Source organism: Salvelinus sp. IW2-2015, linkage group LG6.1 (genome assembly GCF_002910315.2).
Source record: "Salvelinus sp. IW2-2015 linkage group LG6.1, ASM291031v2, whole genome shotgun sequence".
Taxonomy (NCBI): Eukaryota; Metazoa; Chordata; class Actinopteri; order Salmoniformes; family Salmonidae; genus Salvelinus; species Salvelinus sp. IW2-2015.
This window is the reverse complement of record NC_036845.1, coordinates 14671437-14687782: the sequence shown is the minus strand read 5'-3', so window position 1 is coordinate 14687782 and position 16346 is coordinate 14671437. Positions and strand designations below refer to the sequence as shown.

The 16346-nt window shown below is 41.0% G+C and overlaps 1 protein-coding gene across 6 annotated transcripts in view; it reads right to left on the bottom strand.

Annotated features, from left to right (window-relative positions):
• Positions 1 to 1851: 1851 nt before the first annotated feature.
• The window catches only part of LOC111965159 (uncharacterized), a 32461-nt gene continuing 17966 nt past the window's right edge, over positions 1852 to 16346 (bottom strand). For all 6 annotated transcript variants that reach the window (XM_070444023.1, XM_070444025.1, XM_070444022.1 and 3 more), the window contains 8 exons: positions 16112 to 16144; positions 9772 to 9910; positions 8681 to 8806; positions 8522 to 8564; positions 8197 to 8232; positions 7852 to 7887; positions 7616 to 7648; positions 1852 to 2427 (listed from right to left, as the gene is read on the bottom strand). In XM_070444023.1, coding sequence (XP_070300124.1) covers positions 2051 to 2427; positions 7616 to 7648; positions 7852 to 7887; positions 8197 to 8232; positions 8522 to 8564; positions 8681 to 8803 — 648 coding nt within the window. In that variant the 5' untranslated portion in view covers positions 8804 to 8806; positions 9772 to 9910; positions 16112 to 16144 and the 3' untranslated portion in view covers positions 1852 to 2050. The remainder of the gene's footprint in view (positions 2428 to 7615; positions 7649 to 7851; positions 7888 to 8196; positions 8233 to 8521; positions 8565 to 8680; positions 8807 to 9771; positions 9911 to 16111; positions 16145 to 16346) is intronic.

Sequence of the window (16346 nt, the reverse complement as noted above, 5' to 3'; positions counted from 1 at the left end):
AGGATCCAGTTGCAAAGGGAGGTGTTTAGTCCCAGGGGCCTTAGCTTATTGATGAGCTTTGAGGGCACTATGGTGTTGAACGCTGAGCTGTAGTCAATGAATAGCATTCTCACATAGGTGTTCCTTTTGTCCAGGTGGGAAAGGGCAGTGTGGAGTGCAATAGAGATTGCATCATCTGTGTATCTGTTGAGGCGGTATGCAAATTGGAGTAGATCTAGGGTTTCTGGGATAATGGTGTTGATGTGAGCCATGACCAGCCTTTCAAAGCACTTGGCTACAGATGTGAGTGCTACGGGTCGGTAGTCATTTAGGCAGGTTACCTTAGTGTTCATGGGCACAGGCACTATGGTTGTCTTCTTAAAACATGTTGGTATTACAGACTCGGACAGGGAGAGGTTGAAAATGTCAGTGAAGACACTTGCCAGTTGGTCAGCGCATGCTCGCAGTACACATCCTGGTAATCCGTCTGGCCCTGAGGCCTTGTGTGTGCGCTTTCGTGCAAGTAGAAAAACATGTTGACACCCTACTTGTAGAGAAACACCAATGGTATCCTCCTCTCTTTCATGTTGACGAAACAGTCTATGACTCTCCCCATAGCTACATATTGACAGATCCTCTCCACGTCACTTGGTAGGAGCAGCCTGCCAGGTATTATGCAATCCAATAGTGTGCAGAGCCTGAGACGCCCAGCCCAGACAGGGTTAGAGGAAGTTGAATACAGTAGCTAGCTGCTATGTGAATAAGTGTGTACAATTGCAGATTTCTGTGGAGAGATGATTAGAGGAATAGGAGCTATGACTAATCTGACACAGACAACTTTGTGGCTTCCTGTTTTGAGTGTTTTCAATCMCTAGTTCCTGTTTGATTCTATATGTACTATGGGCAACTAAAGTGTCAGTGCATTCCCACTGGGCACAGACTTCAGTTCAATGTCTAGTTTTTATTTACATTTGGTTGAGTTGTCAACTATCCTGAATTCAACGAGAAATCAACAAAACATTTCACCTTGTCATTTGATTTAGGTTAAAAGTTGGGTGAATTTTTTGTCTCCCCAAATCCAATCAGTTTTCTACTTTGATTAAACATCATCACATTGATTCAACCATGTTTATGTCCAGTTGGTTAGCTTTCGGCCAATGATAACTCAGTACTGACGTGTGTTTCTGTTACATCAGTTTTCTAATGCTAATAGGTACATGTATTTTCAGACCTGGTTTGCATGTCTCTGAATAAGCTGAGTCTATGATAGCAGCAGAATCCATCTCAAAAGTGACAGAGAAGGACATCTGCCTTTTCTCTGTAGTGTGGTAGCGCCACCATGTGGTAAGTGCTACCTCCTGTGTGGCTCAGTTGGTAGAGCATGGCGCTTACAATACCAGGGTTGTGGGTTCAATTCCCATGGGGGACCAGTGGAGAAGAATGGGAGTCGCTCTTGAATGCTAAATTACAAAAATGTAAACAATGGATGATAAAAGTGAATAGTGGCATACTTAAAACTGTAAGTAATTTTGGCATTTGATCTAGTAGAATTCACTCATCTTTTCCAACTCTCGTGTTTGACAACAGCTGATAATTAGATAAATTGACGCGCTGTACCAAAATGAATAAACGGTGGGAATCAACGCAAATCGCCCATTAGATGATGCATTCGGAGTACTATTTTAGACATTTTTAGATACTATATAAAGTTCTTTTTTTTGCATACTATTTAGTACAGTAGTATGGGTATTCAGACACGACCACTGTGTCCATATCAAATCTATTTATCATCTATAATATCTAGCATCGACTAATTCACATCATGACAGATACCATTAATATCACAAGAAATCACACACACACACACAAATACATAGTTTGACAATGTATTCTGTTATCTCATTATGTAATCAAATCTGTTCAGCAAAACAAACAATGCATATGCATAACAGTTACAGTTTTCACAAAATAAATTCAGTTTAGTAACTACCACACACTTTTTTAAAAACAATGTTTTAACAGTTTTTTTGGTTCAATCTTGAACTAAGTCTCAATAACAATGTCTGTTGGCTCAATATGGGGGGAGCTGATATGCCCCCCAGTAGGTATTCTCTCCCCCATACCTAAAACTATTATTCTTGGATGTTATCTCAAGGCTGAGACTGTTACCTTTTTGGAGCTTAACCATCCTGGACATGAATACAGTGCCCTCTTTCTCTCCGTGATACACGGCTTCACTCAGTGTCCTTTGCACGGTCTTATTTGTAATGCCATTTTTGAACAGAGTCACCTTCCTCTTCTCCTCTCCCCTGGTGTGCCTAGTGAAGGTGACCTGGACATAGAAGTAGTAGAAGCCTTCAGATGTGATGTGGACAGAGTTGTCGCGGAGGACGAGGGAGCAAGAGCCACAGACGGGGACATTATGGTCATTCTCCCAAGATAATTTTTCTTCTCATGAGACAGAAGGAAAGAAGAGAAAAGAAAATATTAAAACGCTTTACATCATATAAATGGGTTAATATACACTACATGACCAAAAGTATGCGGACAACTGCTCGTCGAACATCTCATTCCAAAATCATGGGCATTAATATGGAGTTGGTCCCCCCTTTGCTGCTATAACAGCCTCCACTCTTCTGGGAAGGCTTTCCACTAGATGTTGGAACATTACTGCGGGGACTTGCTTCCAGTCAGCCACAAGAGCATTAGTGAGGTCGGGCACTGATGTTTGGCGATTAGACCTGGCTTGCAGTCGGCGTTTCAATTCATCCCAAAGGTGTTCGATGTGGTTGAGGTCAGGGCTCTGTGCAGGCCAGTCAAGATCTTCCACAACGATCTTGACAAACCATTTCTGTATGGACCTCGCTTTGTGTACGTGGGCATTGTCATACTGAAACAGGCAGTTTGGAACTTGGAAGTGAGTGTTACAACCAAGGACAGACAATTTTTACACGCTACACGCTTCAGCACTCAGTGGTCCCGTTCTGTGAGCTTGTGAGGCCTACCACTTCGCGGCTGAACCGTTGTTGCTCCTAGACGTTTCCACTTCACAATAACAGCACTTACAGTTGATCGAGGCAGCTCTAGCAGGGCAGAAATGTAACTGACTTGTTGAAAAGGTGGAATCCTATGACGGTGCCACGTTGAAAGACACTGAGCTCTTCAGTAAGGCCATTCTACTGTCAATGTTTGTCTATGGGAATTGCATGGCTGTGTGCTCTATTTTATACACCTGAACAGCAACGGTGTGGCTGAAATAGCCGAATCCATTCATTTTAAGGGGTGTCCACATACTTTTGTATATGTAGTGTATGTTTGTGCATATATTTGAACAGACAGGTGGCAAAATACTGAATAACTACACTTTCAATACCCCTTTAAAAACTCTGTATACAGTGCCTTCGGAAAGTACTCAGACCCCTTGACTTTCCCACATTTTGTTACATTACATCCTTATTCTAAAATAGATTTTTTTTCCCTCAGCAAGCTACACACAATACCCCACAATGACAAAGCAAAAACAGATATCTACAAACAGATACCTTATTTACATAAGTATTCAGACCCTTTGCTATGAGACTCGAAATTGAGCTCAGGTGCATCCTGTTTCCATTGATCATCCTTGAGATGTTTCTACAACTTGATTGGAGTCCACCTGTGGTAAATTTAATTGATTGGACATGATTTGGAAAGGCACAGACCTGTCTAAATAAGGTCTCACAGTTGAAAGTGCATGTCAGAGCAAAAACCAAGCCACGAATTGTCCATAGAGCTCCGAGACAGGATTGTGTTGAGGCACATATCTGGGGAAGGGTACCAAAGAATTTCTGCAGCATTGAAGGTCCACAGAACACAGTGGCTTCCATCATACTTAAATGGAAGAAGTTTGGAACCACCAAGACTCTTCCTAGAGCTGGCCGCCCGGCCAAACTGAGCAATCGGGGGAGAAGGGCCTTGATCAGGGATGTCACCAAGAACCCGTTGTCACTCTGACAGATCTCTAGAGTTCCTCTGTGGAGATGGGAGAACCTTCCAGAAAGACAACCATCTCTGCAGCACTCCACCACATGACAGCCTGCTTGGAGTTTGCCAAAATGCACTAAATATTCTCAGACCATGAGAAACAAGATTTCCTGGTCTGATGAAACCAAGATTGAACTCTTTTGCCTGAATTCCAAGCGTCACGTCTGGAGGAAACTTGGCACCATCCCTACGGTGAAGCATGGTGGTGGCAGCATCATGCTGTGGGGATGTTTTTCAGCAGCAAGGACTGCAAGACTAGTCAGGATCGAGGAAAAGATTAACGGAGCAAAGTACAACAGAGATCCTTGATGAAAACGTGCTCCAGAGTGCTCAGGACAACGACCCTAAGCACGCAGCCAAGACAATGCAGGAGTGGCTTCGGGACAAGTTCTCTGAATGTCCAGCCAGAGCCTGGGACTTGAACCCATTCAAACATCTCTGGAGAGACCTGAAAATAGCTCTGCAGCAATGCTCCCCATCCAACCTGACAGAGCTTGAGAGGATCTGCAGAGAAGAATGGGAGAAACTCCCCAAATACAGATGTGCCAAGCTTATAGCGTCATACCCAAGAAGACTCGATGCTTGTAATCGCTGCCAAAGGTGCTTCAACACAAGTACTGAGTAAAGGTTCTGAATACTTACAGTGGGGAGAACAAGTATTTGATACACTGCCGATTTTGCAGGTTTTCCTACTTACAAAGCATGTAGAGGTCTGTCATTTTTATCATAGGTACACTTCAACTGTGAGAGACGGAATCTAAAACAAAAATCCAGAAAATCACATTGTATGATTTTTAAGTAATTCATTTGCATTTTATTGCATGACATAAGTATTTGATCACCTACCAACCAGTAAGAATTCCCGGCTCTCACAGCCTGTTAGTTTTTCTTTAAGAAGCCCTCCTGTTCTCCACTCATTACCTGTATTAACTTGCACCTGTTTGAACTCGTTACCTGTATAAAAGACACCTGTCCACACACTCAATCAAACAGACTCCAACCTCTCCACAATGGCCAAGACCAGAGAGCTGTGTAAGGACATCAGGGATAAATTGTAGACCTGTACAAGGCTGGGATGGGCTACAGGACAATAGCCAAGCAGCTTGGTGAGAAGGCAACAACTGTTGGCACAATTATTAGAAAATGGAAGAAGTTTCAAGATGACGGTCAATCACCCTCGGTCTGGGGCTCCATGCAAGATCTCACCTCGTGGGGCATCAATGATCATGAGGGAATGTGAGGGATCAGCCCAGAACTACACGGCAGGACCTGGTCAATGACCTGAAGAGAGCTGGGACCACAGTCTCAAAGAAAACCATTAGTAAACACTATGCCGTCATGGATTAAAATCCTGCAGCGCACGCAAGGTCCCCTGCTCAAGCCAGCGCATGTCCAGGCCCGTCTGAAGTTTGCCAATGACCATCTGGATGATCCAGAGGAGGAATGGGAGAAGGTCATGTGGTCTGATGAGACAAAAATAGAGCTTTTTGCTCTAAACTCCACTCGCCGTGTTTGGAGGAATAGAAGGATGAGTACAACCCCAAGACACCATCCCAACGTGAAGCATGGAGTGTGGAAACATCATTCTTTGGGATGCTTTTCTGCAAAGGGGACAGGACGACTGCACCGTATTGAGGGGAGGATGGATGGGGCCATTGTATCGCGAGATCTGACCAACAACTCCTTCCCTCAGTAAGGCATTGAAGATGGGTCGTGGCTGGGTCTTCCAGCATGACAACGACCCGAAACACACAGCCAGGGCAACTAAGGAGTGGCTCCGTAAGAAGAATCTCAAGGTCCTGGAGTGGGCCTAGCGTCTCCAGACCTGAACCCAATAGAAAATCTTTGGAGGGAGCCGAAAGTCCGTATTGCCCAGCGACAGCCACGAAACCTGAAGGATCTGGAGAAGGTCTGTATGGAGGAGTGGGCCAAAATTGTGAGAGTGTGGCAAACCTGGTCAAGAACTACAGGAAACGTATGATCTCTGTAATTGCAAACTAAGGTTTCTGTACCAAATATTCAGTTCTGCTTTTCTGATGTATCAAATACTTATGTCATCGAAATAAAATGCAAATTAATTACTTAAAAATCATACAATGTGATTTTCTGGATTTTTGTTTTAGATTCCTTCTCTCACAGTTGAAGTGTACCTATGATAAAAATTACAGACCTCTACATGCTTTGTAAGTAGGAAAACCGCAAAATTGTCAGTGTATCAAATACTTGTTTCTCCCACTGTATGTAAATGTGATATATTAATAATTTTTTGAATAATGCTGTAACGTAATACAATTTGGAAAAAATCAAGGGGTCTGAATACTTTCCGAAGGCATTGTACGCTGAAAAATTATAATGTATTTTCACAGACAGTAATTGTAGCATTGCCTTGGGCTTAGTGCGGTTGCCGCATCTAAGCAGTTACAGTAGATGGGTTGATTGCGGGTCTTGACCCCACTTCACAAAGGAGCAGACGGGGGGGGGGGGGGGGGGGGGGGTTAATACACCTACCCTCACTGTAGCTAAATGTTTAATGAATAGATTGAATATTTGCATAATGTTTTCAATACATAAATATAATTTTTCTGATGAATAAAGATGCATAAATCTTGGTTGATTAGAGACATACAATGTTGGACTGTGTAGTAATATGTTCTGCTCATGGTTAGTAAGCATGTTATATATCTTGGCCCTCCCAGCCCTACGGGAGGGCAGCTCCCGCTCAGCCCAGTCCAAGCTCTTCTCTGTCTTGGCACCCCAATGGTGGACCCAGCTTCCCCCTGAAGCTAGGACATCCTGCCCATCTTCCGAAAACATCTGAAACCCTACCTCTTCAAACAGTATCTTAAATAGCCCTCCTCCAAACAGACGAGTTCGACGAGTTGTGTGCCCACTGGAGCAACTTCTTCTTGTTTTTAGCTGACAGGAGTGGAACCCGGTGTTGTCGTTTGCTGCAATAGCCCATCTGTGACAAGGATCGACGAGTTGTGCGTTCCGAGATGCCGTTCTGCACATCACTGTTGTACTGCGCCAAATAATGGCTCCAGTGGGCACGCCATCACCACTTGACAATTGAGGAGTGGAAAAACATTGCCTGGAACGTGACAGCGAGTTCAGTTTAATTGAGTGGCCTGCGCAGTCCCTAGACCTCAACCCAATAGATCATCTTCGTGATGAGATGGAACGGGCTGTTGGCAGCATGAATGTACCACCATCCAATCTGCAGCCACTGTGTGATACCATTGCGTCAGCATGGACCAACATCTCTGTGGAATGTTTCTGACACCTTGTAGAATGCCCCGGATAATTCAGGCTGTTCTGGAGGCAAAGGGGGGTCCGATCCGGTACTACAAGGTGTACCTAATAAACTGACCGTTGAGTGTATAGAAATATTAGGTGTATCACAACCATTGTGTCAACTGTGTTAGATCAGTTGTACAAACTGAGTGTGTAGTCTTGTTTAGTGTAACTGACAAGTTCAGACAGGCAGCAGAAGATCCAATGTTAACTCATGCGTTCCATGAATTTAGGATGCAAAAAGGAAACTGCAACAAGCATGGAATGTTAGGCCCAAAAGTCCTTACCTATAAACTAGGAAAGGAAGTGTTTAGCTTACCCATGGTTAGCTGGATATAGGAGAGACGGGGAGCTGGAAAGCAAAAAAAGCCCATTCATTTTCCTGTTTTGATCTATCTTGTAACGTTTACGTGTTAATCTCTGCTTGTGCAATCTTATAATGCCATCTTTCTCCAGAAAATGCATCAATGACCTGAATTCTATTGGACACAGTGCATTGTTTAACACTAGACATTCAGTGATAATCAGAAATGGAAATAGCCATGCTTTACTTACCCTTTGATGAATTCAATTGAGCCAAAAAACTGCCGTCTGCAAAAGATAAATAATATTTCAAGTCATTGTCCTATATATATACTGAATATATATATATTTTTTTTTATATATATCCCCACCGGAGGCCTTTTGCCTTTTGGTAGGCCGTCATTGCAAATAAGAATTTGTTCTTAACTGACTTGCCTATTTAAATAAAGGTTAAATGAAAAAAGAATACTGTTGTTGAATGTCTAATATGGGATAGGAATGATATTACAGTGCTTATTACGACTTACAGAACAGTGCATTGTTTAACACTAGACATTCAGTGATAATCAGAAATGGAAATAGCCATGCTTTACTTACCCTTTGATGAATTCAATTGAGCCAAAAAACTGCCGTCTGCAAAAGATAAATAATATTTCAAGTCATTGTCCTATATATATACTGAATATATATATATATATATTTTATATATCCCCACCGGAGGCCTTTTGCCTTTTGGTAGGCCGTCATTGTAAATAAGAATTTGTTCTTAACTGACTTGCCTATTTAAATAAAGGTTAAATGAAAAAAGAATACTGTTGTCGAATGTCTAATATGGGATAGGAATGATATTACAGTGCTTATTACGACTTACAGAACATAAAAAAACTATTAATGTCAGTATGTGTAACCCAGTACAACTTACTTGTAGGGTGCTGGTTTTCCTCCTTTGATTCAGGTAAATGATTCTTGGAGAGAGAAATTACATAGTGACACCTTGAGATCATCATCATCAGTCTACCCTTATGTATCATCATCATCATCATATCGGAGTCTAGCTATCACTGATGATAATTGGACATACCTTGTCAGCTGAGTTTATTTGCACTGTTGTGAGAACTGCGACCATAAACCCCATAGCGACTGTGAGAAACCCGCACCACACATGTAGCAGCAGGTATCTGGAGGTGTGCTGTTGGCTATTCATCCTCTGGAAAACACACACGTACCACAAACCACTGAGAGCCGTCCCAATTCACGCCCTACCACTTCCCAACGGCCCTAATCCTGATCTAATCCAACGTTTGCAGATCTGAAGGGTCTAGAATAGATATAAGCAGGCGGGTTGTAGATCTTCCACCATAGGCTACTGTTGAGTCTGAGCACCTCAATATTAGTCATAGGCTCCCTTCTGAATAACATTTAGTTTAGATTATACACCACTCTGGGATTTCACCTATATAGATTATTCCCCTCTTGAACCACAATGTGCAGTGTGGTTTGCTACTTATATTGTCTCAAACAATAACATGTGATATATGAACTCACTACCAGAGAAATACACTAAAATAATTTGTAGTAAACATGCAGAGAGTYGTATGTACTCTGTGACAAGACATTACGGCTGTCACGCAGTGTATGTTCAGTTGGACATGAATGCATCAGTCACAGTGACTAAGAATAGTCAAGATAATAATTATAATTCGGAGGGTGCTTATATTTGTCCTGTTACACACTTGTACAAGATACAAGTAATTGTGAAGGTATGCATAGTGAGTGAGAGAATGATCTGGCAATGATCAATTTGACCGCATTACCTGTCATATGGTATAAGACATGAGACTGGGTCCATCATATTGCTTATCACAGTCTCATTATTGAAAATACCACAAAATATTCATACAACCACCATTTTTGGACCAAATATAACTGTGGAGCCATTAGACTATCACTGTGTGGTGATCACCAATTGATTTTACATTGTGTCACATTTTCCTCATCCAAACATCCTATAATTAAGTCTAAGATTAGGAATTTCACATGATGAAAAATTATTGCAAATACAATGGTCCACTGTCCACAATTCTGTGTTATCACAATTTACATATACATCATTAATAAATGAGTAGCTTGATATGAATAAAATGAAACACAATGACCAGGAACTCAACTCACCTAGTGTGTCTTGTATTGTCCTTGTACAAACAAATCTGTCTGCTGCATACCATGCTGCATTTCAGAGACAAGTTCATTGGACAGGGTTTCCCCCCTTCCACTGGAGTTGAGGTTTGATGCGATGTAGTTTTTTTCTTCACTGTGAGTTGTGGTTGGAAAGAAAGGAGGGAGTGAAAGCAAAGCATCATGGACTAAACAACCACCTCAAAGTCTAGGTTGACTTTGGTCACATTGAATTAGCAACTGATGATATCATATTCTTCTATGAAAATGTATTTTAGCCTGGTCCAAGATCTGTTTATGCTTATGCCTACTGCATTGTCAAGCCAGGCAGGAGTTGGCAAAAGAGCAGTAACAGATTGCTATGATATATTTGATTTCCCCTTTGTGTTGATAACATGTTTTTTTTRATGACAACAAAAAATGAATTTAAACAAGCAATAAAACCAGGTATTTTATCCATTKTTTTAAGAAATACTGTAGATAGTGTTGTAAAGGAACTTTTTGACAGCACCCCTTTTGATATCAACAAAACCTGTCATCCATGTTGGCCAGTGTGTGCTCAGAAAATGCCTTTTAGACCTGAATGTCAAAACATTAAATAGATAAAAGGTGATCAAAATGGACATATATTTTTTATACCCCACCATACCATGAGGCATCCATGTCTTCATCACTGGAAATGACAAATGGTTGAGGTTGATATCATTTAAAAGCTTATAAACAGGGGTGTCAAACTATTCAATKATTTCTTGTCATTTTCTAACCGTATATGTCAATTATCTAAAAACGTGTCAACTCAGATTTTTTCATATTCAGTTAGATTATGTAAAATAGGGTCTAAACTACAACCTGGGTTGAGACACAACATGCTCTTGAATACAGGGTGGGTGTCATGTTTTGGCTGATAAATGTACTAAAATGGGAATAAAATTTAATTTTCAAATGGTGCAAAAAGATGGTCGAAAGTCCACACACCAGAGAATTAAAATAAAATWAAAATGTTATTTGTCACATATGCTGAATACAACAGCTGTAGAACTTACAGTGAAATGCTTACTTACAAGCCCTTAACCAACAATGCAGTTAAGAAAAAGACCTAAAAATGTTTTTATAAAATAACAAATATTTAAAGAGCAGCAGTAAAATAACAATAGAGAGGCTATATACAGGGGGTACCGGTACAGAGTCAATGTGTGGGGCAACTGGTTAGTCGAGGTAATATGTACATGTAGGTAGAGTTATTAAAGTGTCTACGCATAGATAATAACATAGTAGCAGCAGTGTAAAAAGGGGGGGGGGGCTGTCTCTTATACACATCTAGATGTGTATAAGAGACAGCTCTGACACTGCCTGGTATAGAGGTCCTGGATGGCTGGAAGCTTTTCTGGGCCGTACGCACTACCCTCTGTAGTGCCTTGCGGTCGGAGGCCGAGCAGTTGCCAGACCAGGCAGTGATGCAACCCGTCAGGATGCTCTTGATGGTGCAGCTGTAGAACCTTTTGAGGATCTGAGGACCCATGCCAAATCTTTTCAGACTCCTGAGGGGGGATAGGTTTTGTCGTGCCCTCTTCACGACTGTCTTGGTGTGCTTGGACCATGTTAGTTTGTTGGTGATGTGGACACCAAGGAACTTGAAGCTCTCAACCTGCTCCACTACAGCTCCGTCAATGAGAATGGTGGCGTGCTCGGTTCTCCTTTTTCTTGTAGTCCACAATCATCTCTTTTGTCTTGTCTTGAATGGGAATATCTGTTTTTTWAAATTATACTGTCAATCTTCCATAAGAAACCTATTGAAATCATAGAACTATAGATAATAGAATAGAAATGTAAGTTTACATTCAAGAGTAGGTGGACCGGRGACGATCTTTGTAGTAGTAATTAGAAGTAAAAATGTCAATTCAATTAAAATGTCAATGGTGTACCAACTAAATTACAGTGGTCTGAAGGGATATGTCCTTTCTATGAATAATATTTTTATGATTGAAATGACACCCACCCTGTATTCAAGAGCATGTTGTGTCTCAACTGATGGCAGGCACAACACAAGAACCTCAAACGTTTGAGTTTGAATGCATAAATTCCGATTTTTTTCCCCCCATAAGTTGTAGCTTAGACCCTATTTTACATTATCTATATTTTCCGGTGATGAAGACATGGATGTTTCATGGTATGGTGGCGTACATGTATGAAAAGTTTTGTTTAAATCAAAAGGGGGCTGTCAAAAAGCGACTGAATTCAAATGGATTTACCCTAAGAAAAATACTTTGAAGCACTACTTTTTACTGCAGTGGGCTAAATCAGGGTCACAGAGTGTTCTTGGTAGTCTTAAACAAATCTTAAACAAACACATTTCGGATGCYGAGCAGGAAAGGAACGATTGGAGCAATTACAGAGCGATTTCAATGATAACAGAAACTATATTTGAATTCAACATTTTTTTATTTGCATTAAGATACTGAATTCAAATGCAATATTTTTACATTTGTAATGCACAAATTTAATCATAGAATTAATAAATGTAACTTGTATTTCATGATTTGAAAAATTAATTGAATGAATATTGCATTCAGTTTTAAAATATTACAACTTAATTGAATATTCAAATTCAATATTTATATATTCTGTTTCAATARGGTGGATATTGCATTCATTGTCTGCGTTTCAAGTTTGCAAACTATCAAATTTACCATAGTTTCAAATGCATTTAGATTCAGTTCTCTTTCACATTTACTTGAGTCATTTTCTATTAAGGTATTTTTACTTTTACTCAAGTATGACAGTACAGGCAAAGAGAAGGTGACAGAACCACTATCATCCCTGTGGCGAGGAACTATAGGCTAGTAAGGCTACAGATGAGTCAGGCACAACATTGACAGATGTGGGCGGCATGTGATTTCCCACATATTTATAGGTCAGTATCAGTGGGTTCGACAGGTACAAAAACATGACAGGGAGTTTTCTTCATGGTTTCATAAACCAGCTGGCAGCCACATTGACTCAATCTGACTTTACATGCATAGGGCATGGAAATAGCCATAGTGTCATGCCCTGATCTGTTTCACCTGTCCTTGTGCTTGTCTCCACCCCCTCCAGGTATCTCTCATCTTCCCCATTATCCCCTGGGTACTTATACCTGTGTTCTCTGTTTGTCTGTTGCCAGGTCGTCTTGTTTGTCAAGTGAACCAGCGTTTTGTTTCTCAGCTCCTGCTTTCCCCCAGTCTCTCCTGCCCTCCTGGTTTTGACCATTGCCTGTCCTGACCCAGCCTGCCGTCCTGTACCTTGGCCTCTACTCTGAATTATCGACCCGTGCCTGCCTTGACCTGTCATTAAACATTGTTACTTCACACAGTCTGCACTTGGGTCTTACCTTGATTCCTGATACATAGGGTATGGGAATAGCCATAGGGTGTGGAAATGCAGATGCGTGAAGTTGAACACTGTTGATTTCATAAACAGGACTGAAAGTAACTTTTAGAAAGTGGAAAGAGAGCGAAAGTGAGAGAAGGAGAGAGCGTTTGTTGGTAGATTTCTATGTAACTTTCCTGTTCTTGGTTTCTTGCTCCATGGGGCATCCCCAATCAACTTGTGCTTTTCTTGACATGCCACAGACGGTTTAGGTGCTTACCCAATGCAGGCAAAGTTCTCAGACAAGGCCTTCAATCATGTTAGCCTTTAAGTCTTTTCCCCATCTTCCTGAAATGCAGAAGTTCAGGCACTGCTGTTGTTGAAAGCAGAAACCTTCTGGCATCCATCTAATCATGTTCTGTTCAGTTTCTATTCTGTTTCTGTCCAGTTTTAGATCATTGATCAGTTTCTGTCCAGTTTTAGATCATTGATCAGTTTCTGTCCAGTTTTAGATCATTGATCAGTTTCTGTCCAGTTTAGATAATCTATCCGTTTCTGTCCAGTTTAGATAATTGATTTCAATCTGTGCAGCATCGTAGATGTGTTTGGCTCAATATTGGTATATACCAGCGGTCACCATTCCTGGTCAGGGAGAACTAAAGGGTGTTTCTGCCCAGCACTACCACTTGATTAATGTTTCACTAGTGAACTGCTCATCAATATAACTAATGAACTGCTCAACAACAATCAGCTGTGTTAGAGGTGGGCTGGAAGAACCATCGTTTGACAGTAATGAAATATTATGCAGGGGAGTTTGACTGCCTATTGTTGGGCTTAACAAGATATGTTTTCCTATAGTGTAAATGGCATTGATATTTGAGAAACTATACTGAAATGAAGAGGAACACACTGGCAATAGAATCTCAGCCGTACTGTGACTACATTAACTTATTGAAACAAGTCCTGCTGAGACGGATAGATGTCCTGCTTAGATTGAAACAAGTTCTGCTGAGATTGAGGCTGTCCTATTATGGACATCGTACAGGTGAGAGAAAGGTAAGAATCTAAAGTCATTCTGACGGAGACAGGAAGTAAATTCACACACTGTACTCTGTACTTTCTGTCGGTCAACAAGTTGTTTCACGCCAAAGTGTATCTGGGAAGTCAAGTGTCTTCATGTTGGTGCGTCACAAGTCTTTGAAAGTGCGTAAATCAGAGAGATAAATGGAGAGGGGGAGGGAGAGAGACAAGGATTTCATCATGGTTTCAGGATATTTTCTGGATTTCATCATGGTTTCAGGATATTTTCTGACATTCATATTAGCCCCGGGCATAGTTGAAACACACTTGAATGGGGACATTGTTAGCAACATGTTGACTTTGTCTAACTCAGCCATTGACTGTCTCCTGTCACTGGTAGCAACCATGGGTATGTCAATCATTTCTAACCAGGGCCCTTATTCATAAAGCTTCTCAGAGTAGAAGTGCTAATAGGATCAGGTTCCCTATCTATGTAATCTTATTCATTATCTGAKWGGCGAAACTGATCCTAGATCACCACTCCTGCTCTGCTTTAATACGAGTCCAGAGCTACAGCATAMGATTCAAAATGTTACATAAGCAAAAGGACACCACTGTTGTTTGACCTTTCCTTGAGGCTACAAGTAAAAAGCCACATCACCCGATTTCAAATATATTGACTGGACATTGTGCTTTGTTACTGACGACAGTGCAGATGAAAGTCGCGCTATTTTACCTCAATCAATGGCTTTGACATCATTTTGAGAWACTATTAACTCAAAGAATTCTCAATTTCAATTCCCTCTTGTATAGGAAAAGGTTTATTGCCAATGTAGTGTATACTGTTGGTGTTTTTATAGGACCAGACATGGGAGTCTGGTCTCAAATGTTATTGTATTTAAGACATAGAAATGACAAGTACAATGCATCCAATGCACCCCAAAGGCCTAGTCCTACCCCTTCATATACCCAGATTTTCTTGATTTTGAACTGCAGGTCAAAGAAATWACCTTACAAGAAATAAAAGGACAGGTGAAAGCAAATGTCACCGTTTCTGCTTCCAGTCACCCMGTGTATTATTACATTAGAGCAAATGAAGAAGAGAACTGTGGATGACCACTCTAGTTGTGAACGAGCCTAGTTGTGCTCTGAGCCTCTGCTCTGTCGGCAGCATCATGGGAATTTCCCCTGCATTGTAAGTGTAACTACGTGGGCGGCTACTCCCCCGGTAAACTAGCCCTGGATTATTTTCTATATTGATGAATGATATTTAGATAGAGGTCAGCGGAGGCTGCTGAGGGGAGGACTGCTCATAATAATGGCTGGAATGGAGGCAATGGTGTTTGATACCAGTCCATTGACTCCATTCCAGACATTATTATGAGCCATCCTCCACTCAGCAGCCTCCATTGATGGAGGTATGCGAAAAGAGTGGAACAATGCAGTTCGGTGAACCATGACAGTTAGGTCATCCCTCACAAAAAGAGAAATGCGTGAAAGTGAAATATRTGCCTGGAAATAGGCCCTTCTTCGAAAACTTGATAACTGTGTGCCATGTCACTGCAAGTTTAAYTGAGCGATGGAAAATGCTTAGAAGTCTACGCCTGGGTCACTAGTGCTYTTCTAAACATTCMGAGACTTTTGGAATAGACTTTGAATAGCTGTTCTTTTTTTCTGTTTATTTGTTTTACTATTACACATGGGAAATGAGAGGAGAGTTCTTCATTTGAATTAGTTCCACGATTCTGAGTTAGATRAAAGTTAGAGTGGGCAATACACTAATAATAAACTCTCAAAAGGAAACCTATTTCGATGCATAGCATGATCTTGATTGAAGACTCCAACAAATAGCAGGCAGCCTGTAATAGATTGTGGCGATGGATGAGCAAACGTAATCTAATAACCACAAAATGGAAGAGCAGCAGTGATAAGTGCATAAACATAAAAGTGAATGAATAATTTAGATTCTTACCTCAGTGCTACGCCTTATTCAATTTACAAAGCTCTGAAACATACACACACATACAGTGGGGAGAACAAGTATTTGATACACTGCCGATTTTGCAGGTTTTCCTACTTACAAAGCATGTAGAGGTCTGTCATTTTTATCATAGGTACACTTCAACTGTGAGAGACGGAATCTAAAACAAAAATCCAGAAAATCACATTGTATGATTTTTAAGTAATTCATTTGCATTTTATTGCAT